The following is a 27,695-nucleotide window of genomic DNA, read 5'->3' as shown; positions in this document are numbered from 1 at the left end:
CTCTCACAGCTGATCAGTATCGGATCAAACCTCCAGAGGCGGGAGTCAGGCCGGATGCAAGAACTGGAACAGAAACTGGGGAGTGTGAACCTAAAACTGAACATCAAGAAGGAACTGCAGAAACATCTGGGCTGTAATGAAGTAATCTGAATACTGCCCATGTAAATATCTGATAAATTTATATTAATACTGTATATAATGTGGTGAAACAGAGTTGGCTATGTTCTGCCAGCGTGCTTTCCTGTTGTTGCTACGGTAACAGTGTTGCTTTTAGCCCGGATGATGTGTTTAAATTCTTCGTGGTACGAGATGAGCCGGAGAGGCAAACAGAAGTCCAGTTGCCTTTTATTCAATCTCATAAGATCATCTGAGCTGGATGGCTGAGAATCAACACCAGCATACGTACCAGTGGTAGTGGTAACCAGTTCCAACTGGTGGAACAGCAGGAAGTTGACTGATAACTAAACACGCAGAAAGCAAAAATCCCAAGATGCTTTTCAGAGTAAAACTTCTTAAGATGGAGCTGCTTTCAGGATGCTGCAACATAAAGTTTCATTTAAGGACTTTCAGTGTCAAAGATCTTCGGAAGGACGTCACTACTCACTAAGATTCCAGCAAATCTGACAAGCTGATGCTACACCGATGTTATATGATAAATGTATGACATTTAAATCAAACATACTTTGGGATCAAACTGTTTTTAGAAACAAGTCTACCAGCAGAAGAGACTTTACCACAACAGATGTGAATAGTGACTGCTTAGACACAAGCCATGACTGAACCGGAACATTTACAGTCCCTTCCTAGTTCACACACTTTTTATTGTTTTATTTTATGATTAATCATCTTATCAAAAACTAGCTTGCTCTGAAATGAATACTTCACCCCAGAACAGTTAGGAGAGGGTCCAGTGAAGTTCAGCGGTAGGGGTTTCAGAGGATTTTAGTTTGTTTCTGACATCATGGCTGAATGTCGCTAACGCTTTCTGAGGGTTGGTGGAGCTTTCTGTTTGGTGGAAGAAAAGCTGAACGCTGTTTAAAAAACAAACAGAAGCAGGTAAACCTGGCTGTTAACCAAGAATATGACTTTTCTACACAAACGTTTCATTTCAACCATTCTGAGTGTAAACATGGTCTGTAAACTCACAAACGAGTCTGGTAAAGTCTGGAATCGTCTCCCGTCTGATGCCTTGGTGGAAACGGTGAGAGGTCTGCATGCTACCAGCCACACGTGCAGGAAAAACTCCACTTTTCATGAAAGGTGTGTGTGTGTGTGTGTGTGTGTGTGTGTGTGTGTGTGTGTGTGTGTGTGTGTGTGTGTGTGTGTGTGTGTGTGTGTGTGTGTGTGTGTGTGTGTGTGTGTGTGTGTGTGCGCGCGCGCGCAGATGGAGGCCCTGTGAACAGCACTGACAGCAATGGTATGTGTTACCCGAACATGCCAATCTGCCTGCCATGCTGGCCGGGCTGTAAGAGCTGCCAGGACGGCACCCCCTGCTGGGTGCAGGAGGATGGGCCTCTCAGGGCCATCGTGCTGGCCTTCCAGGGGGTCTTCATGCTCCTCGTCTTCGTCAGCATGCTAGTGGCCTACAGGCAGCGTCGGAACCGGGTAAGTCTGACCGCTGGGCTCAGCAGGGCTGCTGTGTACATGAAGCTTGGACAGAAGGATGAAGGTGGATCTGTTACCAACAATAAACCATGTTTTATGTGATTTACGATGCAGGGGCATCCTACTTCCCCCCTGCAGTCAAAGCCAAAAACATTCATTTAAGATTAAGCATGTTAATGTGCATTTTCATGTAAATATGCAAGATTATAGCTAGTTTTCATATTTGGTCCCAAAGCAGGCAGGTGGACTTAAAAAATATACACAACAAACATATAATTATACAATCAGGAATAGTGTGTTATGAGTTTCAGTTTGGTGTTTAGGAAAATCACAACCACAGCTAAATTTGTGAATAAGATTCTACTGAATGACTAGAAATCCGGCCCACTTTGGAGCTTTAGCTCAGCCATAGTTTGACAGTTTGAACAGATCACAAAAGACAACGTTTTAAGTGTCTAGAAGGACTTTTTAAGACCATTTACAGTTTAGACACATCACTGTTTAAAAATGGAGAATTTGGCAGAGAATGTCCAAAAAATCATTCATAAAAATCTGCAACGAACTTCTTTCAGGACCACGGTGTTCTCCTCTACGTTTCCAAACTATACAAGAAAACTTTAGCATTTTGGAGGTTGTTCAGTGAAAGCCTCCATGGTTTTCTCCCCGGTCACCTCAGAACACAGAAAGCCCCCACCTCAGACGTCCGTTTATATTCAGCTCAGGTTGTTTCTCCAGGTGAGGAGGTGAGAGGTTACCTGTAAAAACTGGACGGAGAACCCTGGAATAATCTAAACCACTTCTGCATTCAGTAATTTGTTTTTTTTCTCTGTCAGACAAAATGCACGTGTTTTGGCCCCTCCCCATGCATGTTAGCACATCACCATAGCAAGCGCTTACACTGCTGTCATTCTGACAGATTCCTACATGACTGTCTCCATGATACATGTATTATGGCAGCCATTGTGTCATCAGGACTCAGCAACGGGAGGATTATGTGACATATAATGTGACTTTCATGCTAACCAGTCCAGTTAGCTTTGCAGGAGCCTCACTGGGATGTGTGGGTGATAATTATGTCATGTGAAATAATGAGCATTAATACATTTGACTTCATTGATGCAAACTGGGGAGTCAGGCTCAGTATTTGTTCCATTATTACATTTACTAAAGAACCAAGGAAGTGTTGGGGGGCTTCATTCAGGGGCCAACAGGGGCACATCGGGGACCTGAACCCAGTTCCTCCAGTTCCAAGCCCATCTCTGTAACAGTTAAACTACTACTGGCCCACTAAACCAGGGGTTTACTACTACTGCTTATCCCTACCACACCCCTCTGAACTTTGGCAGATCTTCTCAGTGAGGCCACCACAGATGATCCATCTTCATCCTGCCTCTTCTCTGAGATCTCCACAGCTATTGAAAGTCTTGTCTTTTCTCCTGTCTTTTCGCTTGTCTGTCCCTCGCTCTCTTTACTTCCTTGTCTTGTGGTGATAATGTCCTGCTGTGTTTAATCGGTGTGTTGATATCCAGTTGCTAACGTGGTGCAGTGCCATAAAGCAAACTGCTGCTTCTGTGATTCACCAGGACAGAAAATTGCTGCAAAGTGTGATTTATCTGTGTCATTCAGGAATATACATAATAAACTGCTCCATGCAAACGTGTCAGGAAGTTGTGTAGCAGGAATGCTTTAGTGTGTGTAATGTAATGTTCCTTCTCCCTGTAGAAAGACAGTCCTCGTACGGCCTTTATAAGTCTTTTTCTGTCAGTCTCCTTCCTGGGAGGTCGGTCCATTCTGCCCACGTCCTTTCCATGATGCAGCATCTCACCAGGCAGTAGATGCACTGGCAGAGTTTCTCCTGATTATCTAGTAGGGTTTAACCAGAGTTGAACTTTCCACATCAGAAGGTGTTTGGCTGGACGTTATAAACGAAATGAAGCCAACAGAGAGCAGAAACTCTTTTCAGAGCTAACTGTTGTTGCAGAGCAGTCAGCTGGATGAGGATGGTGAGTCCTGCCAATACAACGCCAAGCAGCCGACTGAAGTGCTGAACAACATCAAATCAGGGTTTTCTTCTCTGTGTTGTGCTGTAATCTCTGAACAAAAACTAGTTCAATTCTTTTCTTTTGCAGGGAAACTAAAAAAAAAACTGTTAATCCACACATGATTGTTCTCTTAGCTCCCATTAAGCAGAAACAGATCAGTTTATCTTGAGTTTTGTGACCCTGGGAGGCGGCCGTGCTTTTGCCTGGCCATGGATGTGTCAGGATTTAATCTGGTGAATCAGTCACATGGGCTGAAAAATTAAGATACATTCTCCATACTAAAACTGTCTCAGCAGATAATAATGTTTTTCCTTTGTAAATTCACGGTTTAGGTGGGACGGAGCAGGGTAGAATGATCTGGAGATGTGTGGTGAAGGCTTCATAAACTGCAGGAATGTGTGGAACAGCTGCGTTGAAGCAAACAGAAACAGCAGCTTCTTGTAATGGTTGCTTTTCTCCACCTTCTCTACATCCACCTACAGAGGATCCGGGCCTCTGGGCTTCTGCTGCTGGAGACAATCCTGTTCGGCTCCCTGCTGCTCTACTTCCCGGTGAGTTTCTGACCGAGTCAGCTTGCTAAGTGTTGCAGATTAGAGCTCTTTACAGATGACTGCACAGCACAGTCCCAAGGATTATATCATAATGGACGATTTGTGGAAAGGTGAATGGGGTGAGGGCATCTGTGTGAGTGTGTTTTGTAATGGGGTGTGTAGGTGCGTAGTTGACGTTTCATAATGTCTCTCTGCTCTGGTCATGAATCATCATTCAACTTGTGGATTCATTTGACCAATCAAAAAGTGGTGCCGTGCTTTTTGATCCGTCTGGGTGTCGGCTGATGACAGCTTGTTCCTGCAGACCGAGGCAGTGTGTGCAGAGCGGGGAAGTGATTTAATATTAGGTGTGTGTGTGTGTGTGTTAACATGTTAACGGACTGGTGGCTCTGCTCTTCTGACCTACATACTGTCATTTTTAAAATACAGTGAATTTAATTCAGTTTATTATTACAGTAACAGTTGAACCTGAAGTCATCTCAAGATTCCCTAAAGATGCAGTTAATACCTGCACAACCACTGGGGCACATTCAGTAGTCATCATATTAATAATGCAGCAGATGCTAAAACATTTCCATATATCATTAAAATTAAAAAGTACAGTGAGTGCAGACGTCGGCCAAGCAGATCATTTCCTCCATCTAGTGATTTCCAGACGGTGTTCTGGTCCTACATTCATCTTGTGTGGATACACCATTAGATTCCTGGATACATTGCTTATGAATCCAGTGTCTTGGCTTTAATGTGGTGTCGGTTGCGTGTTGATATCTTCATGTGTCCCCTAGCAGAGAGGAAACTCTAGTTCTGGATGGTTGTATCCAGAATGTTGCCAGATCACCCCCAAAATTAGAGCAATGATATGAAAAGGCTGCAGGTTAACTGGCAGAATCAACACTGTTAAAATGATCCGTTTAAATTCCATTTAAAGTCCATTTGTAAAAAGGGACTGTAGATGTCTGGACTAATTGGTTCAAAAAGCCAGTTCTGTGCTGGTAGGGAGCTGGACCCTACTACAACTGTGATGGAGCAAACGGCAGGCCAACATGGACAATATTAAACACCCTGACAGGACAGAGAAGCAGCTGCAGTGAGAGGCTGATTCAATGGAGGTGAGAGATTCAGGAGATCTTTTGACCCCACAGCCATCAGGCCGTTCAGCAGGGACTTAAATATTAAGTGATATCTTTATTTTACTCGCTTTAAATATAAAACAATTTTGTGTTATTTCTTATCTATGTTTAATTTTTACCTGCTGGTGGTACGAATTTTCTCCATAGAGTGAATAAGGTATCTATCTATCTGTCCGTCCGTCCATATATCTTCTCTCTCTCTGTGTCTGCAGGTGTTCATCTTGTACTTCAAGCCCAGCACCTTCAGGTGTATTCTGCTCCGCTGGGTCCGAATGCTCGGTTTCTCCATCGTGTATGGAACGATGACGCTGAAGATGTACAGGTTTGTGCTGAACTTGATGAATTTCATAACCTGTGTTTGGTTCTTTTGATGCTGTGTGTAAACATCATGATGACTCTGAATTAAGGGATTAAAAATCATTTTAAAAGCCAAAGGCTGTAAATAATGTTTAGTTTATTATCACATTTGCAACAGGTAAACTCATGATTAAAGCAGCTGTGCCGTTATCTTTTATTTACCACCTTAACCATGTAAGCCTGGCGTATAAAATGGAGAGAAAAATAAATATTTTGTTGTAGACCTTTGACAAAACCCAACCATTTTCTCTAATGGATAACTATTTATACACTGCCTGGTCGAAACAAGGTCCCCACTTGGATTTAGGAAGCAAAGCAGTAGGAGCCTCTATTGGACAATTACTGCAAGGGTGATTATCTTACAGCTATGAGTTATTCAACACAAACTGATGTTAAACAACCATGTGGGAAGTTTCCTCCTGTTGTCGTAGAAACGATGTTCATCTGTGTCAGAAGTTTCAGATCATTTGCATGAAGCAGAGAAAACATCTGAGGAGATGCAGAAACTACTAAAACTGGGTTCAGAAGTGTCCAACACATCCTGGAACCTGGAAGGATGGTGGGGAAGCAAGGTGGTGAGAAAACCATCCTGAATGATGGTGATCACTGGAACGTCTGCTGGAACCAGATGGAAGGAAAACAGCAGTAGAACTCAGGAGCAGGTTTCATCATGAAAGTAAGAACATTTCCACATGAACAATGTGGAGGAAGTCAAGGGACTGAACAGCTGTGGAGCCAGAAGAAAACCACTGATCAGCGAGGAGAACCGGAGAACCAGCAGGAAGACCGGATCTGGAGCTGGAAGAAGGTCATGTGGTCTGATGGGTCCAGACCGAACCCTGTTCCAGACTCCTCATGTGGTCTGATGGGTCCAGACCGACCCTGTTCCAGACTCCTCATGTGGTCTGACGGGTCCAGACCGACCCTGTTCCGGACTCCTCATGTGGTCTGACGGGTCCAGGCCGACCCTGTTCCGGACTCCTCACGTGGTCTGACGGGTCCAGGCCGACCCTGTTCCGGACTCCTCACGTGGTCTGACGGGTCCAGGCCGACCCTGTTCCGGACTCCTCACGTGGTCTGACGGGTCCAGGCCGACCCTGTTCCGGACTCCTCACGTGGTCTGACGGGTCCAGGCCGACCCTGTTCCGGACTCCTCACGTGGTCTGACGGGTCCAGGCCGACCCTGTTCCGGACTCCTCACGTGGTCTGACGGGTCCAGGCCGACCCTGTTCCGGACTCCTCACGTGGTCTGACGGGTCCAGGCCGACCCTGTTCCGGACTCCTCACGTGGTCTGACGGGTCCAGGCCGACCCTGTTCCGGACTCCTCACGTGGTCTGACGGGTCCAGGCCGACCCTGTTCCGGACTCCTCACGTGGTCTGACGGGTCCAGGCCGACCCTGTTCCGGACTCCTCACGTGGTCTGACGGGTCCAGGCCGACCCTGTTCCGGACTCCTCACGTGGTCTGACGGGTCCAGGCCGACCCTGTTCCGGACTCCTCACGTGGTCTGACGGGTCCAGGCCGACCCTGTTCCGGACTCCTCACGTGGTCTGACGGGTCCAGGCCGACCCTGTTCCGGACTCCTCACGTGGTCTGACGGGTCCAGGCCGACCCTGTTCCGGACTCCTCACGTGGTCTGACGGGTCCAGACCGACCCTGTTCCAGACTCCTCACGTGGTCTGACGGGTCCAGACCGACCCTGTTCCAGACTCCTCACGTGGTCTGACGGGTCCAGACCGACCCTGTTCCAGACTCCTCACGTGGTCTGACGGGTCCAGACCGACCCTGTTCCAGACTCCTCACGTGGTCTGACGGGTCCAGACCGACCCTGTTCCAGACTCCTCACGTGGTCTGACGGGTCCAGACCGAACCCTGTTCCAGACTCCTCACGTGGTCTGACGGGTCCAGACCGACCCTGTTCCAGACTCCTCACGTGGTCTGACGGGTCCAGACCGACCCTGTTCCAGACTCCTCACGTGGTCTGACGGGTCCAGACCGACCCTGTTCCAGACTCCTCACGTGGTCTGACGGGTCCAGACCGACCCTGTTCCAGACTCCTCACGTGGTCTGACGGGTCCAGACCGACCCTGTTCCAGACTCCTCACGTGGTCTGACGGGTCCAGACCGACCCTGTTCCAGACTCCTCACGTGGTCTGACGGGTCCAGACCGACCCTGTTCCAGACTCCTCACGTGGTCTGACGGGTCCAGACCGACCCTGTTCCAGACTCCTCACGTGGTCTGACGGGTCCAGACCGACCCTGTTCCAGAGTGATGGAGCATCAGGGTAAGAAGAGAGGCAGATGGAGTCATGCAGACATCATGTCTAGTGTCTACTGTACAAGCCTGAGCGGGCCGTCTATGATCTGGGCTGGGTGCAGCTGGTCTGGGTTCAGGTCTAGGTTCAGGTTCATCAGACTATATGAATATCCAGAATGAGCAGGTTTTTCCATCTTTCTGGTGGTACGGACATATTCCAAGATGACATCACCGGGATTCATGGAACTCAGGTTGTGAAAGAGCGGTTCAGGGAACAGGAGACATCATCTTCACACCTGGACTGGCCTCCAGAGTCCAGACCTGAACCCCATGGAGGACCTCTGAGATGTTCTCTCTCCAGTCATAAATACTAGATCTTGGAGGAAAATTAATGCAACAGTACGTAACAGGTACAGGTTGTGTGTGTGGTGAAAACTACTTCAGTAGGAATGTAAAGTAACCATGGCGATGAGAAACTCACAAGGACACTGGTATGGGGCTCCCACAGTACTCTTCGTTTTATTACAGTGTTCGTTATCCTCATGAAGCCAGGATGGACGGCAGCTGTCTTATCATACATGAACTAAACAGAAGCTACACAACCTCTCTTTCGGCCAGGCAATGTATAACAACTGGAAGCAACACTTCAAAAAGGCTCCTTAAAGCAGTGTTTCCGAAACCAGATCCTCACGACCCTCTGCCCTGCATGCTTAATGGGTAGCCCTATTTTAACACATATAAAGGGCTCATTAACAAGCAAAGAACTTGATGAGAAAGTGCAGTGATCTGACTCAGGAGGAACATGTCTATAACGTGCAGGGTGGATTAGCCTTAAAGAAGGTTTTTAACTGCAAAACACTAATAGATCCACCAGGGGGCAGCAGACATGTTTAAAACAGCAGGAAGTGGAAAGATATTTTTATTATCGTACTGGTCCAGAGGTCTCAGAGTCTCTCATATGACACATTTGTGTTTTTAAATCCCTGCAGTGCTATGGTGTATTTTTGAAACCTAAAAGTGTTGTTTGCCTCCAGCGATGAAACACTGACTGATAGTGACCTCTGCACAGGGTGCTGAAGCTGTTCCTCTCACGCACAGCCCAGCGGATACCCTACATATCCAGCTTCCACCTGCTAAGGATTCTGGGAGTGATGCTCATGACGGTCAGCTGGTTCCTGTGCGCGTGGACGGTGGGGGTCCTACAGAACCGCGACAGGAACATACCAGTATTCATCGCAACCACCACATCAGATGGTCAAGGCTTCAACTCGTGTTACCTGGACCGATGGGACTACATGATGGCTGTGGGTGAGTGACAGGTTACTCACACTCGCCACCCACCAGTGCAGCAAAAGACAAGTCGTTCATCCATGCAAATTCATTGAAAGGATACAATAAAATTATTATTATATTACATCCAAAAGGGTCCTTTGAACACTCGATCATCTCTGCAAGCAAGGGTTGGAATAAAAACTACAATAGATTTAAAGCTAACCTGACCAGGTGATGCGTTACTTCGTATTTCATCAGTGTTCCATGAATAGTGAGTTGCATTGCTAATATTCACATGTTGTCTCAGTTGTTGTGCGTAGCGTGAAGTGGTGGTCAGCAAAGCTCGCAGTAAACCGGCATGACTGAGGTCGACCTGAGGGTGCACTTTCAGAACTGCATGATCACAATCTTTTTTCACAATTATCACAAATTATTAAACGTAATGAAGAGTTCATACTTGGTACTGTGAGAAATGGACAACCCGGCCCTGAACTTTTCCTCCAACCATTTTGATACGTTAACATTAACAACATGAAGTGACAAATGCAACTTACAGAAACTACTGAATGTGATGTTGGAAATGAGACTTCTGAAACGGCTGCTCTGAGATTTCGGCCATGTCACGAAACTGCAAACTTCAGTAGGGTTGCATCCAAACCTTCATACTAGCAAACATGCTCATGATTGTTGGAAAATGCCTTAAGCTTGTCTTGCTTTTGGCTTTTCCAATCCCTCCATTTCTCAAAGACAAAGTTTTTATGAACACATACCAAGAACCCTTGGTTGGAATCAAAAGGAGCTGAGTGAAGTCAGAGTCTGCAGCAACCATTTGGTTAAATGTTGTAAATCTTATTTCAGATGTTTAGGCTCCTTCTGTTAGCTGAATATATTGGGACTAAATAAAAAATTCACGAGGGGATAGAAACGCAGCTGCTTATTAGTTTTATTTGGCTAAATGTGGTTCCGAAGCAAGAAGTCAGCAACAACGGTTGAGTTAAGGTCATTTTAACATGAGCTGATATTTTAGCTTCATTCACCAGGACAGCCTAGCAATCTTTCAGATAAAGATGACATAAAAATGCTCTTATGAAGAACCTAAGCCATGATACAGTTAAACAGCCATTTGTGGATTGTTTACACCAGTGATCCTCACTGTTGATTCAACAACAACTGCACTCAATGTACTAAGAGAACAGGAGAGCTGCCATCCCTCTCATGCTACGTGTCCTGCTATGTTGCCAAATCAGTAACATTCAGCTTTTTAGCAAGGAATTGTTATCCTAAATATTGCACAGAGTAATGGCATTGTTATGCAACAGTATATGGTGAAAATAAAATAATGCCTCCGGAATGTGGGTGTTTCTTATTCAATATATATACAGAGCTACCGACAGAGCAGCTCTTTGGCGGAGTCTGAAATCAGCCAAAACTGGCAACTCTGACAGGGTCAGTTAGGGCCGTTACTACGGCAAAGTTTCTGCAATCAGCCTGCAGCTTTTGTTTGTGGAGAGAACTGCACCGTTGAGGATCATTATGACTTGTTTAGATGCATTTTCAGAAAGCCAGTGGCTGCTTCACGAGCCGCAAGTCAAGAGTCAATGAGCTGCATGCGGCTCACAAGCCACGAGATGAGGAACACTGGTTTGCACCAAACACACAGAAACAACGCCAACGCCACCAAAAGTCATAGGAACAGAAACTGCACAAGATTCATCATGAGGGGTCTTAATCCCAACTGTTTCCACAGATCCACACCCCCAGAGATTCTAGACTTCCAAGATTGTCTTTGTCCGGTTAAAAAGCATGCCGAAGTTGGTCTTTGACAGATATTTCTCAGAAGCAGAGATTATATTTTTTCACATAAACGTATTTTCTACAGCATCTAAAGCTGAACTCACATCTAAACTTTGAAGATACTCTGCCAACATCTTGTGTCTTCCTTGTACTACAACATCATGGATTTGTTTTGTTTGACCTGTGTTTCTCAGTCCAGGTCCTCAGGGACCCCCACCCTGCATGTTTTAGAGGTAACCCTCCTTTAACGTGTCTAACTCAAATGAATGGTTCATTAGCAGACTTGCAAAGAACTTGACAAGAAGTTAAAGGAACTAAAACATGAAGGGAATGGGTACCCGAGGACCAGGACTGAGAAACACTTGACCACCACTTCTTCACCAGAAGTATGTGAACCCGCAAAGACACACAACGGAATATAAGCAAGAGGCAACAAGCATTCTTTATCCACAAATTTAGGAGACATTACCACTTATTCTGTCCATACCTCCTTTTGCCCCAGCTGAGCTTCTGTTCCTGTGCTGGGGTAGCTCCCTGTGGACCGCCGTCAGGCCAGTCCCCTCAGCCTTCCATGAACCTCGCTACATGGGCATTGCCATCCACAATGAGCTGCTTCTGTCCTCTATGTTCCACTTGTTTCGGTAACTTCTACAGACTTCTATTGTGCTGAACAGCTAAACTATTTGCTAAGTAACATTTTCAGTGGCTAATGATACTCTCCAGTTCAGACACAGTGAGACGTGGGATGATTTGATGTCATCTGCCTTCCTCAGGTTCACCTTTCCGTCTCTCCATCCTGACTGGATGCTGCTGCTCTTCTTCACGCACACTCATGTCACTATCACCGTGACACTAGCCCTGCTCTTCGTTCCAAAGGTAATAAACATGTTGCGTATTTACGAGCAGATTGTGCAGTATGCTGTTGCCACATGTCTCTTCTTAGGAACCCCCCCTCCCCTCTATTCAAATAAATCACTCAATCAATCAAAGATACTTTATTTATTCCTGAGGGGAAATTCAAGGTTCAAGCCAGCTCGTCCAAGGTTTGACACACAGACATTTAACATTTATGACAAGTTTATAGAACCGAACTGAAGCTTAGGCCCCGCAACCAGTTTTACCGGCACTGCCTTATAAATGAGGAAAAGATGACATGAGGAAGGATGGGTGGATGTTGAGGAGGGTGGACGTACACTTCACCTAAAGAGGGAAGGATATAGATGCAGCAAAAAAGACACACCTCTAAACATAACCACAAATACAGACAATAGACAAAACACAAAATGGGAGGGGGAGGTGGGTGGGCTCTCCCAGACAGCCAAGTGAGGTCGCCCCCAGCCAAGCCGCGCACCCATCCAACTCGTCGTCCGTGAGTGGAGGGAGGGGCAAGGTCCGGAGAAGGCGGTGAAAGATCGGAGAGTGTGTCTGTAACAGTGGGTGTGAGTGTGTGTGTGTGTGTGTGTGTGTGTGTGTGTGTGTGTGTGTGTTCAGTGAGTGAGTCTGAACTTTCCCCAGTTCATCTGTGCCACCTGATCTAAATGCAGTCTTGAGAGCTGAGTTCAATTTAAGTTTCACAGGCCTGATGAAGGGAAGGGGGTTAGGTGGGGGACTGAGCGTCAGACAGAATTACATTCCAGGAGACGTGATAACCAGCCTGCCCAAGGCCAGTCAGGAAACCAGATTCAGATAACAACTTTGTTTAGGGTCAAGCTAAGCTTCGTTTGGCTCAGCTTTGAGTCCTTAGTGGTCTCAGTCGGATCAGGGTCCGAATCAGGGATCAATTTCCACCAAAACCGAGCAACAGCTTCTCCACAGATGAGCTCCAGAACCACGACCCGCTGCCAGGTCAGGCAAGACTGGCATACAGTAGCGGTCCAGCGCTGTCACGCATGAGTTCAAGTGCTAGATGCTCGACATAGTCCATCACAGATCTTCCTTCATTGGCATTTTACACAGAAAAAGTTTGCTTTTATTGCTTGTACTGTTTTTACTGGTTTCATTGTTTTATATTTGATTTTGTTTGTTTTTTTTATTGTTTGTTTTAATATTTTAACTATTTTGTGTTCAGCACTTTGTTCATCAGTAGCTGTCGGAAAGTGCTTTATAAATAAAGTTGGCTTGGCTTGAGTTCTGGGAGGGTAAGAGATTTGTGCTTGGAGGCAGAACAGTGCAATACTGAGTCAATCTTCATGAAACTGTTTAGTTTACCGACTCTGCCCATCCCTTCATCTTCAAAGCCCATGTGAAAAAGGCCATGAAATAAATTCAGGACCAATTTTATGGGATGTTTTTATTTTGAAATTTTCTTCTGGCTTTGTTCCAGGTTTATTACCTCTGCCATGGAGGTTGTGTTTTTACTGCCATTGTTTGTTTTTTGTGTTCAAAATAACTCAAAAAGTTATGAAAGGATTTTCATGAAATTTTCATGAGTTGTTGGAAATGTGAAAATAACAAATTGATTTAATTTTGGTGGTGATCTGGATCACCGCTGGGATCCAGGGACTTTTTAAAGGCCTTGGTGGAGGGTTCCGCTCTCTAAATGCTTTTCTAGTTCATCACCTTTTTCTGCTCTTCCTTTAGTTTCTGGAGCAAACTGCCTCATGGCTACACCATCCAGTATCTGCCATGTGCTATGGCAGCGTTTATCTTCTCTTTCTAGTAGATGTCTTCTCTAACGTCCAACAGCTCATCTCTCGTTTGAGTTGCAATGTCGTCTGAATGTTTTCATGTGATTGTGCAGAGGTTAAATTTGTTTGCTATCACTATCTAGGCTATTTATAAAGTTAGCCATGGTACCGTCAGGTGTTAGCATGATCTTCTTCATGGTGTCTTTTCCATCCGATTCTGTTTCTTTTTCACTAAGACCCTGCTCATATTCCAATGTTCTGGATCACCTCATTCCATGAATTTTAGGCACAGCTTTTCTGGTTTCATAAGTTGGTATGAGGAAGGTTTCCTTATTATTTTTTTTTTTTACACATATGTACTCTCGACCATACTACCAGAAGTCCTACTAAATTAGATATTGTTATGAAGCACAAGTAATGACTACGGATACTTCTTTTCTTTTCAGTCCTGTAATCTCGATGGTATATAAATATATTTAATGTGAAATCAGCTCCAATAGCTAATGAATTCAGAAGAATGAACTGTTTCTTCAGTTGACAATAGCTGGCCTTTATTTCTGGAAAGCTTTCAAGGAGATAAACGTATCCCCAACCTCCAATAAAGAATTGAGTTTACTCGTCATGCTATATTTACATAAACTTGTGTTTGTTCTGCAGTTCGTCCTTGTGTCCAAGCCTGGGAGAGAGGAAATAGCAGCAGAGGTGTATGAAGACGAAGTGGATCTCCAACGGTCTGGCTCGTACCTCAACAGCAGCTTTCGCTCTGTTTGGAGCGAACACAATGTGGACCCGGAAGACTTTAGGGTAAACTCTCTTGTCCCCTCAGACCAATGTTATACCTTCATAGTGGGACATAATTAGCAAAATGTGAAATAAATCTCAAAAGACACATTTAAAGAATTAAAATAATTGTCCGATAATTTATGAATAGATGTAGACTCACTTAACCAAATCTTAAAGCGCTTATAACTTAGATAATTTGTTAATTATTAAATACAGTCAATAATAGAGTGACCATACATTTGACCAATCTCCACCTTTTATCCTTTTCTCATCCTAAATTTTTTGTCCTTACATGTAACTGTCTTTCACCTTTCCTCTCTTCAATCATTCCAACTGTCTGCTTAATCCCACCATTAATTCCCTCCCTTCTTCATATGCACTAGGATGAACTGAAGAAGTTATATGCCCAGTTAGAGGTTAACAAGACAAAGAAGATGGCCGCAAACAACCCTCATCTGTCAAAGAAGCGTGGCTCTCGATGCACTCTGGGGAGGTCCATAATTAAACGCATTGCCGAGATCCCAGTTACTGTGAGCCGACAATGCAGCCGTGAAGAGAAAGATGGCTCTTTTCGTAGCAGAGGTGGCTCTTTCAGGAGGTCCCCAGATAGTGCTAGTATCAGTTACAGGAGTTCAATAAAATCACCATCACCATCTATCTGCAAGTCCCAAAGCGATCATTACCAAGTCAGAGAAAGGGACTCTTCCTTGCGAGACTTCTCTTTAAGGGCCAATTCTGTGAAGAGATGCTCCCAGCGATCTGAGACAGACTCACTAGATATTCAACCAGGCGTTTGTAAGTCAGCGAGCGCCCAAAATCTGACAATTGACACCAATCTATTGCATCCTGATCACACCAAGCTTCATAAATCTTGGAGTCTGAGCTCTTCTACGTCACACTCAATAGAAAATATACCAAAGATCTCCAGATCCAGCACAATGCGGTCCATAAGTGACCAGACCAGGAGTGCTCTGCAGTCTGAATCCTTTGACAAAGCTGAAGTCTGTCCTTGGGAGGTGGAGCCAGAACAATTGGAGGAAAATAAGCACAGGCATGTCACATACGCAAACTCTGAGGAAGTTGAAGAAAAGAGGCCACCATCCCCACAGGCACTTGTCTGTCCCTGGGACCACTTACCACCTGTAGAAAAGACTCCTTCAGTGGAAAAAGACGCACAAGATGGCAGCATTCCCCCCAAAGCACCAGTCACTGTGTCTGCTAGTGCACCAGGCTCCCCAAGGCCAACGCCAACAAAGGATCAACGGGTCTTCTCCTTCCGTAGCACCACAAATAAGTGGCTCTCCGTGAAATCCTTTATGGGATCGATGGATATGAGCAGCAGGTCCAGCAAAGATGGAAACTTGAACAGAGAGGATTCTCAAAAAAGTCAGGGGAGTGCTTCCACAACACCAAGGTCTGGATCCTCTAGTAGGCGTCCAAGCATAGAAATAAGACCATTCCAGAAAATGGGTACGTCAACAACTGATGGAAAACCCAGCCTTGTGAAGCAAAATGCAGTAAGACTGTCTTCTGGGGATTCCTCTGACAGAAGTCCACGAAAGCTCATCATTATGAAATCTGCAGTCTACCCTGGAGATGCTGATGACAACTGTGAAAATGCATTTTTATCAAGGCAGAGCAGCAAACGGAGTAGTATAACTTCCATCAGCTCAAGGACTCCTTCGACTCGCAGAAGAGGCAGCAATCGAATCAGACCAGCCAGCAGCATTTCTCAAACAGATGTATATCCATGGGAGGGAGCTGGTTCTGCCCAACAAGGAGAACGACCAAAGAAGCAACAGAGCTTGAAGGCAGCTGTCTGCCCCCAGGAATCACTGGTATCAGAACGACCTAATGTTTGTCCATGGGAATCACAAGAGCAAGGAAATGTTGGGGGACAAAACAAGGCTCGGAGTGATGTATGTCCCTGGGAATCACAGGATACTCCTGCTGCTTCTCAAACTACTCTGTCCAAAGATTCAGTGACTCAACAATCTTTGAAACGAACAGCAGATGTGTGTCCATGGGAGACTGTAGAAACTCCCAAAATATCAATAAAACAAGACAGTGTATATGCCAATGTTTGTCCCTGGGATGTTGATGGCAAACCTGAAGTTGTATATGAGAACCTAAATCCTTTGGAGAACAAAGGAACACTAACGGTGCCCCTTCAACGAGTAGCCATGAGGTCTGCCATCTATCCAGGTTCATCCAAAGAAGGCAGCAGTAATAACCAAGTGCATAATACATCCTCTGCCCTGTCCAAGACAGCTGAAAGCTGTCCATGGGAATTCCCCGATCCACCTAAAGTCATGGAAAATATTTGCCCTTGGGAAGGGGGGAGCAAAGAGCCTACAAATGCAGACTCAGTTTCACAAATAACAATTAAGGTAGATGTTTGTCCTTGGGAAACAGGAGACCAAGGCCAGCCAGGTGATTCAAAACAAGGTTTCTCACCTCAAAATGCTGCTTCCTTAAACACTAAAGAGGCAGAAAGCACAAGAGTAAACATTTGTCCTTGGGAAACTGAGACACCACAAAACACTGCTGGCACTATAACCCCACAAGAGCTGAACAGGCCATCCGATATTTGTCCATGGGAGACAGAGGAGGCAATTAAATCTGAAGTTCCAAAACAATTAATAAAAAGACAGGGACATTCTGGGCAAAATGTATCTCTACTGGAAAAAGAGGACACAAATTCAGACAAAAAGCACGAAGGTGATGGAACAGATGTTTGTCCATGGGACACAGAAGAACCCAAAACTCTCACAAAGAAGGACAGCGCACTGGCAAATGTTTGTCCATGGGAGACAGAAGAACCAAAAACTCTCTCAAAGAAGGACAGCGCATTGGCAGATGTTTGTCCGTGGGAGACAGAAGAACCAAAAACTCTCAAAAAACAAGACAGCACCCAGGCCGATGTTTGTCCGTGGGATGCAGAAGAACCAAAAACTCTCAAAAAACAAGACAGCACCCGGGCCGATGTTTGTCCATGGGATGCAGAAGAACCAAAACCACTCTCAAATAAAGACAGCACTCTGGCAAACGTTTGTCCATGGGAGACTGGAGACACTGATGTTGAACAAAAGCAAGATGGCATTAAAGAAGATGCTTGTCCATGGGAGACAGAAGGCCCTAATGTAGCAGAAAAACAAGAAACCATTAGAGAAAATGTTTGTCCATCAGAGATGGAAGAAAAAGGTTTTACTAGGGAGGATGACGGCCGCGAAGTGGACAGAGATGGTGTTCCAGACAACCAGAGGTCCCTGGCTGCAGATATGACTCCAGCAGACATGACTGATGAGTCTAAAGCAAGCTTAGCTTTGGGTCGGCGTGATGCTTTGTGTCCATGGGATCTAGTACGGAGCACATCAGGCTCATTCACAGACAATACCTCAGATGTCTTCACATGGGAACCTGAGAATATTCCAGAAGAAGACGAGGAAGATGATGCTGAATGTGCTGCTGAGGCTCTTATATTCCCACCAGATTTGTGATCTGAAGTGTTAGCTTTTAGCCTGCTATGCTAGGAGAATGTGAACTCTGTAAAACCTTTCTGCGATACCCTGACGACAATACCCTGAGGGTATCGCAGGAAGAGAAGATGGACTACACGAAAAGATAAAGATAAAAATAAATAGATAAAACCTTAGAAAGTGTCCTATCAAGCATGGCTATCCAGTTAGCCCACAGACTGGTCAGAAAATGAAATTATTCATAGAAACTTGATGAGCAGGACACTATTGGTTGTAAAATCAACTTTATTTTTACTGAATCACATTTAATATATTTATTACATCCCTCAATGACCCAGCAAAGAAGTGATGTGTTGAATGATGGAAGGGCATCCCACGTCTTCCTGCTTCTACCCCCCATTTTATAAATGAAATCTGTTTTATGTCTCTGTATGTTTTTTAAGTGACGAGTCTTGCTTGTAAGGTATACCCATGGTTGAAGGGATACTCCTCTCCCCCCACAAGTCAGAGCTAAACACAAACAAAAAATACAACAGAAAGACTCGAAGCTGATCCATTCATTTTTAATCAAAGGTTTCCTGGTAACTATACCACCCTGTAAGAGGCGCCAAAGGCGATGAGTCAAGCACTTTAAAGTGTTTCTTTGGTGGATTCGGCTCATCACTGTGACCAGACACCTGCATGCCCAAAATCAGCTTCTCTCACAGAGAAAATGGCAAAATTCAGATTTTAATGTGTGATTTTGTGACGTTGTGTTAAAAATTAAGTTGCAGATTCATCTTTGCACTAATGGTTTTATGTTGACAATCCCAAATGTATTTGATTAATGTCATTTCATTTATTTTTTACATCTATCTGGTAACTAAAATGATCCCACGACCCCCAGTTTGGAACGGCTGTTCTGATTAAACTCTGCGAAGCTCCAAGCAGAATCTAGAAAGCTCCTAAAGCTGAAAAGCCTCCCAGACCCCGTTATTTCTCAGCTTGTGATGCAGACAGAAACATCATTTCAGAGCTTAAAGTTTGTGCATTCACAACATGTACACTAGCATGGTGATGCCTCATTGAATTGGCTCGGAAGGGAGGAAGATCTGGTCTTAGTCTGAAGATGGGATTCTTGAACCAAACTAAACCCCAGTTTTACCACAACGCTCTCACTTTGGATTCAGTTAAAGTTGTGACGATTTGCCAATTTTAAAATTTACAGCAGAGATGATGCCAAAAACTGTTTTCATAAATTATTCATGCTAAGATTTCAACTCCTGCAAACTGGTTGAACTGGACACCAGATAGCTGAAGATTAAATATGATGTCATAAAAACTCATTTAAAAGGGAGTAAAAAAAAAAAAAAAAAAAAAAAAAGATTAACTCAGCACATTAAAATAATAGCTTTTACCAGGCTTTATTTCAACAATTTAATCAGGTTTCTGTTCATTTTTCTGTTTTTGTAAAGTAGCCATTTGATGTTGCATCTTCCTGCAGATGTTTACAGCTGTTAGCTATAAATAATGTGATCAAAAACCTGTAATATTGGCTGATCTTCACCCTCTCCCTGGGGAGAAAGTTTACAAACTGAAATATATATATCTTTTTTTTTTTTTTTTGGTTGTATGTGAGTTTCAGTGAAATCTTTGACAAACCATGAATCAGTCCAATGTGTCTTACTGGCTAATCTAAACATTTAGACTGGTTCTCTGCTGGAAACTGATTAATACATATGATTTTCAAACCTTTCTGAAACACTGTTATCCAGGTTTCACATCATATTATAGCTTTTAAGTTGTAAAATGTTACAGATCAGCAGCTTTTGTAGGGATTTTAATATTCATACCAGCAGCTATGTGAGATCTTGCTGCAGCGTCAGCCTCAAGCAGATCCAGTTTAGTTTTATTCACCATAAAAAACATTTTTTAAATCAGTGTGGCAGCAGAGTTCCTATCAGATGATTCCCAGTTTGTAGGACTGAATGAACCAGTTGCCATGTGAAACAGTTCTTGGAATGCACTGATGTGAAAAACTGGCAGAAAACAGGATTTTTTGTGATTCCTGACATCACCATGCAGTATATCCTTAAAAATAAACAACCCTTTTTCTGTAATCATGTCTTTTTATTCTCATGTTTACATCATTCAGAAAAATGTTTGGAACAAAACTGCAACCTCAAAAAGAGGTAAGAATTATTATTGTTATGAGCTCAGTTGTCTTCATCACAGATCTCATCAGCTTCGAGCATCTTAACAACCAAAAGCCTTATTCAGAAACCAGAGCCCGGTCCAGTCCACTGGTCCTGGAGAATCTCAGCAGCCCCCAGGAAGAACACCGCCCCCTGGCGGACTATTTATACCACTGCACTGCTGCTGGTTTGGGAACTTCATAGCTGAGGGTGTCAAGTTCCTGCCATGGCTTCAGCTCTGGACCTGGAATACAGACGGTCTGGAGGGAAAATGGAGAGGAATCAGCACAATGTTACGTACACGGACATAATCTTCTGCTACCAGCAGTTGGTGTCGCTCAGGAAAAGAAAACATTCCCTGTTTCAACACCAAGACTCAGATGATTTTAAACTGAGGATCACAGAAGCAGCCAGCAGGTCTTTGTAACCCCACCGGTCTGAGGTTTGTCCGTCAGCGTGAACAGAAAGAAAACGGCGTAACTGCTCCATCTGGGAGGAATGCGAGTCACGGCAGAGGCTGACTCACGCATGCAACATGTAAACAAGGTGTTCTACAGCTTACTTTGTTCCAGTCCTGCTCCCTGGAGGTTGTCCCATTTACTAAATCTCAGACACACACTTGCATCGCTTTAGCTGCAGTTAAAAGTTCACCTGCATTCATCCCTTCTCTGCTCAGAGGAGTGGCGGAAAAAGTTCCAGCTCTATTTCACTGTCTGGACCCACGATCTGAAAGCTGCTGGGAACTTTGGGCTGCAGCCAAAAAACTGTTCCCTGTTAGACCTCAACATCCCACCTCCGTATGTCCAAAATGCCAACAACTGATGGAGAAATGTAGCTCAGCGGGAACCCAAAGCTCAGTCTGACGCTTGTCGGTTTGTCGTCATTCTCAGATTGTATCTGATGAGCAGTCTCGGTCAGATTTGTGCAGATTTCTGCTTTTATTCTGCGACGATGCAAAGTGATAAAACAGCTCGGTTACCTCCGTCACATCCTCTTGGAATACCCCCTTCACCGAACACAGATAACCGTTACAGACTGGGAAACACGGGGCAAACACCTCACATTTCTGCAGCATTTCAACACATAAACCCTTACGACCACCACAGAAGAAGAGGCTGTGCAACAAGCAGTCTGCAGCGCTCTGTCTCTGCTTTAACTGCAGTGTCTTTGAAAAACAAACAAAAAAAGGTGTTTTTCCTTTTTTTTGTTTCTTAAACTAAAATAGAAAATGAGAAGATGAAGAAGTTCACGCTCCCGAATAGGAACGAAAAAGACATGGAGCACCTCAGTTTTGTTATTCTATTTCATCAGGGACAAGCCATGTGTCCCCATCATAGACCGTATATGAAAGATGGACGGCGCCTCCGGCGGTTAAAAGTGAAGCCGATGCAGAGAAGTGCATAAAACTGCAGTTCCCCCTTCATCCACTAGGGGCTACAAAACAGCAAATCCCCATAGACTCCCAAGAGCAGAAATAAACATGTTTACAGCCTGGTACAAAGATCCATTTTCGGTTTAATAGGTCAGGTTTACCTTACCTTTACCTACCTTTAACTGTGGCCCCCCCATTGAATTTTTTTCTAACTCACCCGTTTAAAAGTAATTTAATCTTGAAGTTCGTCATATTTAGGGGCATGTCCTTTTGATTGACAAGTACCCGATCTCCCGCTTCAAGTCAGAAGAACGTAGAACAACCGTGGTTTTTAGCCGGTTAACAACGTGACTTAGCTTTAGGCTGTTTACCTCCGTTAGCTGGTTAGCTCCTGTTATCTCCGGGTTAGCTCAGTTAGCTCTTAGCTACAGAAAGCTCAGAGTTCGCTCGATGTCAATCATCCACCATGACGCTCACAGCCCCCCTCTCAGCTCCACCTCTTTGCCCATATTTGTATTTTCCAGGTGAGACGACGCGCATGATCCTGCCAAGATGGTGATGGTAGGAACCGCCCACCGAGTTTCAATTCAGCTCTTCAGAAACCTACGGGTGACGTCACAGAGGCTCTGCTCATCTCTTTATATACAGTCTATGGTCACCACGGTATTTTTGCTTGGTGTGTATCCAGATACACATCCATTCATATTCTGCCGCTTATCCGGGGTCGGGTCGCGGGGGCAGCAGCCTAAGCAGGGAAGCCCAGACTTCCCTCTCCCCAGTCACATTTGCCAACTCTGCGGGGGGGATCCCAAGAAGTTCCCAGACCAGCCAAGAGATATAATCCCTCCAGCGTGTCCTGGGTCTTCCCCGGGGTCTCCTCCCAGAGGGACGTGATTGGAACACCTCACCAGGGAGGTCCAGGAGGCATCCTGACCAGATGTCCGAGCCACCTCAACTGGTTCCTCTCGATGCGAAGGAGCAGCAGCTCTCGTGACAAACGTGAATGTGCTGCAATAACATGTTTATGATTATTTACTGTCAGTAATCTGATGCTGCGGTCTGCTTGCAGAAGAATCTGGCAGTGCAGGTTTGTTTGGAAACTTCGAGTTTCCACGACCTGCGTTATGCTCCTACAGCGAGGTCAGCAGACGACGCAAATCTGAGAACATCGAGACTTTGGATTTCCTGTAAATCCTGCCACACTGCATATTAAACGTCTGAAAAGCAGAAGATCTGGAGAGGTTTGTAAACCAGGCCTGCAGCAGGATTTAGATCTTACAATCATTTAAAAGGGTTCATTATTTCCCAAGAAAAATGAGCAATAAAAATAATCCCTGCTTAGTTCATGGGATGAGTTTGTTTCCTTTAAACAAGACAGAAGAGCAAAGCATCACCTTAATAATGGGGTCCTTGGCAGGGGCCCAGGACGGCACGATTTTCCCGTGTAGTCTCCAGCGGCCGTAGGGGTTGACGAGGTGACGTTCTATGACCAGGTACTCCAACACATCCTTCAGCTGCTCCTCGCTGCCCAGCATCAGCCTCCCAAAGCGGTCGTAGATGGCCAGAGTCTGGAGTAAAACAAGCAGAAAGGTGCTTCCCTCACTCATCCAAACCTAATGGGAGCTTTAAACCCAAAAAGTCGAGTGTTCTTTTGTATCAGACTGAACACACAGCTGTGGTGAGACGGGTTTTTCTCCAGCACCGCAGCAGAACAAACACCAACTGATGGGAAACAGAAGACTGTGCCCACTGAACATCTGACCCAAATGAACTTCTTCAATTTGTACATTTAGAGATTCTTTTACCTCTGGAGTGAAACAGAAACTTTCATTAGCAGCAGCTTACTCAACAAGCGGCAGCACAGAGACATTAACCCTTAAAACTGGCTATTTTTGGTCTGCTTGTTTATTTAAAAATAAAACCTAATGTGGAAGCTCATCCCTGTTAATCCCAGCCAGCCTGCAGACGTGATGTTTCAGCCTCAACTGTCAGATTATCAGGCTAAAGTGATGTAAAATGAATGTATGAATAGATACAGCAGCATAAAGAGCAACCAGGAGTTTGTAGAAATAACACACACAGATCAGCAGTAACCAAGCCTTTTCTTATAAGCCGTATTTGCTCGTTTTCGTTCATCATACAGACTAGTTTGAGCAAATACAGAAAGTAGACTGTTGCGGTGACAGTTGTGTGTCTGTAACTGTAATTCTGATGAGAATCGGGTCATTTTTCTTGATGCTACTTATTGCTTCACAGTGTGAAGGAAATCTGGGAGGACACGTTCTTGGTTGCTCTAACGGCAGCAGAAAACTTCAGCTGTGGAAAACGTTCAGTCAGAGTAGAAGCGTTAAACAAAAACAGCTGAAATGTTTCTGCCGTACTATTTATCCAACCCATCCAAAGCCGAAGGCATTTTGTCCCTCTGAGAGACCTGTAGTTCGCATCGTGTCGCTCATCATAAACTGCGTAAAAATCTATGACAAATAATCCGATCAATATTTAATATATTAGGATTATTGGTGTGCAGTGATGGACTACAGCTAGTACAGTAACGTACGACAGTTCTGAGATGGGAGGAATGTCGTGTTTCTGCTTTCTCTACTCTGTTGTTGTCTCAATAAAAACAAAGTCTAGCGAACATAATCAACAGATCAACTCTGAGATCAGCTGATGAGATACCTTCATGGACCGCTGTCTGACATCGTCAGTCCTGATCTCCATCCTGCTGTCAGGGTCTGCAAACATACCAGGTTGCCACGACAACAATGGCTCCAACGCAGAATGGATGCACATGAAACGGCTGTCGGATTAGTCCAGTGTTTCTCTATTCCAGTCCTCAGGCCCCCCCCTTGCATGTTTTAGACGCGATCCTCTTCCAAAGCACCTGAGTCAGATTACTGAACTTCCTCATCAAGTTCTTTGCAGCCTGTTAACGAACCTTTAATTCATTCAGGTGTGTTGAAGTAGGGTTGCCTATAAAACATGCAGGGCAGAGGGCCTGAGGACCGGAACTGAGAAACACCGGATCGGTCTATAGAGTCTCTGTTGGCGGCTGGACTGTAAACCTTCTGGACAGGATATAAATGCTGGAAAACCTCTGTAGATCACGTAGAGGGTCAGATAGCCATCACAACGTACCCCACACACCTACACATCAACATCGCTGAGAAACTGGTGACAAGTCATCGCCAGAGATCTAGAAGTGTGAAACGTTAAGAGGAAATGGGATTTTGGGTTTTAAAGGAAAAAACAGTCCATTGAAATGCAAATCCCACCTGCTTGGAGTGCATGCGGACTGTCACCTGCCCGTACAGGTTGCCCTTGGAGACCATGTCAGGGCAGCGAGCATGGACCACTCTGGGCGGCTCCAGAGACTCAACGAACCTCCATCGGATCGTCTTGTAACGGTTTCCCCTCGTCATTTCCTAAACACGGCACAGACAAACGAAGCTAAGGCAAGAAGTGAAGCAGCTGGAGCAGCATAAAAAGGAAGAACTTACAGGATAACACCTTTCTGTAACCAACGAGTGAAGCTTCTCCTTGTTGAACCTGTGGAACAAGCAGCAGACAGTAAGAAGCAGAAGGAAAGGTCTCACCGCTTCATGTTGCTGAGGTGGACGAGCTAAAGAGGGTGTGGATGAGCGAAGGAGAGGCAAACTGTGACACATTGATAAAATGATGTTCCCCAGCTGATGAGAAGAGAACTTTTAATGCTCTGATTGTACAAAAACATCTTAAACTAAGATTATTTTGTCCTTATTATCTCAAAAACACTTGTTAATATCACTCAGAGCTCATTGTCGGTGAGTCAGAAGGTTCTTAAAGTGACTGAGAATAATTTAGTCTCCTAACAGGATTAAACCAAAATAAAAAGTCCAAAGTGGGGAAAATTAAATGACAAATTTGACAGGAAATGAGCTGTAAATTTTTATTTGAATATTTACGTGATTTTAGTTTATTTTCTCATTGTCCACTTTGTCAGGTCCACCTTTAAGTACCGGCTTGGACTCCTTTTTCCTCCCCCTTGGTCTCAGAGATTCCACATGGAAGAAACATTCCTCAAAGATTTTGCTTCATATTGACATCATGACCGTTCCACCTCATCACCATGAGAATCTCCCGTTCCACCTCATCACCATGAGAATCTCCCGTTTCACCTCATCACCATGAGAATCTCCCGTTCCACCACATCACCATGAGAATCTCCCGTTTCACCACATCACCATGAGAATCTCCCGTTCCACCTCATCACCATGAGAATCTCCCGTTCCACCTCATCACCATGAGAATCTCCCGTTCCACCTCATCACCATGAGAATCTCCCGTTCCACCACATCACCATGAGAATCTCCCGTTCCACCACATCACCATGAGAATCTCCCGTTCCACCTCATCACCATGAGAATCTCCCGTTCCACCACATCACCATGAGAATCTCCCGTTTCACCTCATCACCATGAGAATCTCCCGTTCCACCTCATCACCATGAGAATCTCCCGTTTCACCTCATCATGATGAGAATCTCCCGTTTCACCTCATCACCATGAGAATCTCCCGTTCCACCTCATCACCATGAGAATCTCCCGTTCCACCACATCACCATGAGAATCTCCCGTTCCACCTCATCACCATGAGAATTTCCCGTTCCACCACATCACCATGAGAATCTCCCGTTCCACCACATCACCATGAGAATCTCCCGTTCCACCTCATCACCATGAGAATCTCCCGTTCCACCTCATCACCATGAGAATCTCCCGTTCCACCTCATCACCATGAGAATCTCCCGTTCCACCTCATCACCATGAGAATCTCCCGTTCCACCTCATCACCATGAGAATCTCCCGTTCCACCTCATCACCATGAGAATCTCCCGTTCCACCTCATCACCATGAGAATCTCCCGTTCCACCTCATCACCATGAGAATCTCCCGTTCCACCTCATCACCATGAGAATCTCCCGTTCCACCTCATCACCATGAGAATCTCCCGTTCCACCTCATCACCATGAGAATCTCCCGTTCCACTTCATCACCATGAGAATCTCCCGTTCCACCTCATCACCATGAGAATCTCCCGTTCCACTTCATCACCATGAGAATCTCCCGTTCCACCTCATCACCATGAGAATCTCCCGTTCCACCTCATCACCATGAGAATTTCCCGTTCCACCTCATCACCATGAGAATCTCCCGTTCCACCTCATCACCATGAGAATCTCCCGTTCCACCACATCACCATGAGAATCTCCCGTTCCACCTCATCACCATGAGAATTTCCCGTTCCACCTCATCACCATGAGAATCTCCCGTTCCACCTCATCACCATGAGAATCTCCCGTTCCACCACATCACCATGAGAATCTCCCGTTCCACCACATCACCATGAGAATCTCCCGTTCCACCTCATCACCATGAGAATCTCCCGTTCCACCTCATCACCATGAGAATCTCCCGTTTCACCTCATCACCATGAGAATCTCCCGTTTCACCTCATCACCATGAGAATCTCCCGTTCCACCTCATCACCATGAGAATCTCCCGTTCCACCTCATCACCATGAGAATCTCCCGTTCCACCTCATCACCATGAGAATCTCCCGTTCCACCTCATCACCATGAGAATCTCCCGTTTCACCTCATCACCATGAGAATCTCCCGTTTCACCTCATCACCATGAGAATCTCCCGTTCCACCTCATCACCATGAGAATCTCCCGTTCCACCTCATCACCATGAGAATCTCCCGTTCCACCTCATCACCATGAGAATCTCCCGTTCCACCTCATCACCATGAGAATTTCCCGTTCCACCTCATCACCATGAGAATCTCCCGTTCCACCTCATCACCATGAGAATCTCCCGTTCCACCACATCACCATGAGAATCTCCCGTTCCACCACATCACCATGAGAATCTCCCGTTCCACCACATCACCATGAGAATCTCCCGTTCCACCACATCACCATGAGAATCTCCCGTTCCACCTCATCACCATGAGAATCTCCCGTTCCACCTCATCACCATGAGAATCTCCCGTTCCACCTCATCACCATGAGAATCTCCCGTTCCACCTCATCACCATGAGAATCTCCCGTTCCACCTCATCACCATGAGAATCTCCCGTTCCACCACATCACCATGAGAATCTCCCGTTCCACCACATCACCATGAGAATCTCCCGTTCCACCTCATCACCATGAGAATCTCCCGTTCCACCTCATCACCATGAGAATCTCCCGTTCCACCTCATCA

The 27,695-nt window shown here is 45.2% G+C and overlaps 2 protein-coding genes across 2 annotated transcripts in view; one reads left to right on the top strand and one right to left on the bottom strand.

The window, feature by feature from the left end:
* The window catches only part of gpr179 (G protein-coupled receptor 179), a gene marked incomplete at both ends in the record, with an annotated part of 33,436 nt that extends 15,518 nt beyond the window's left edge, over nucleotides 1-17,918 (top strand). The window contains 8 exons of the mRNA XM_079265044.1: nucleotides 1,385-1,605; nucleotides 4,130-4,198; nucleotides 5,541-5,650; nucleotides 9,012-9,250; nucleotides 11,511-11,649; nucleotides 11,782-11,884; nucleotides 14,293-14,439; nucleotides 14,802-17,918. Of these exons, the coding sequence (XP_079121170.1) occupies nucleotides 1,385-1,605; nucleotides 4,130-4,198; nucleotides 5,541-5,650; nucleotides 9,012-9,250; nucleotides 11,511-11,649; nucleotides 11,782-11,884; nucleotides 14,293-14,439; nucleotides 14,802-17,918 (4,145 nt within the window). The remainder of the gene's footprint in view (nucleotides 1-1,384; nucleotides 1,606-4,129; nucleotides 4,199-5,540; nucleotides 5,651-9,011; nucleotides 9,251-11,510; nucleotides 11,650-11,781; nucleotides 11,885-14,292; nucleotides 14,440-14,801) is intronic.
* Nucleotides 17,919-19,998: 2,080 nt separating this feature from the next.
* mrpl45 (mitochondrial ribosomal protein L45) overlaps nucleotides 19,999-27,695 on the bottom strand; it is a 15,581-nt gene continuing 7,884 nt past the window's right edge. Inside the window, exons 5-8 of the mRNA XM_079264351.1 lie at nucleotides 24,944-24,992; nucleotides 24,719-24,868; nucleotides 22,838-23,011; nucleotides 19,999-20,331 (exon numbers count right to left, since the gene is read on the bottom strand). Coding sequence (XP_079120477.1) covers nucleotides 20,233-20,331; nucleotides 22,838-23,011; nucleotides 24,719-24,868; nucleotides 24,944-24,992 — 472 coding nt within the window. The 3' untranslated portion in view covers nucleotides 19,999-20,232. The remainder of the gene's footprint in view (nucleotides 20,332-22,837; nucleotides 23,012-24,718; nucleotides 24,869-24,943; nucleotides 24,993-27,695) is intronic.

Source organism: Telmatherina bonti, assembly GCF_933228915.1.
Source record: "Telmatherina bonti genome assembly, chromosome: 3".
Classification (NCBI taxonomy): Eukaryota; Metazoa; Chordata; class Actinopteri; order Atheriniformes; family Telmatherinidae; genus Telmatherina; species Telmatherina bonti.
The sequence above is the reverse complement of the archived record's forward strand: the minus strand, read 5'-3'. Positions and strand labels throughout refer to the sequence as shown.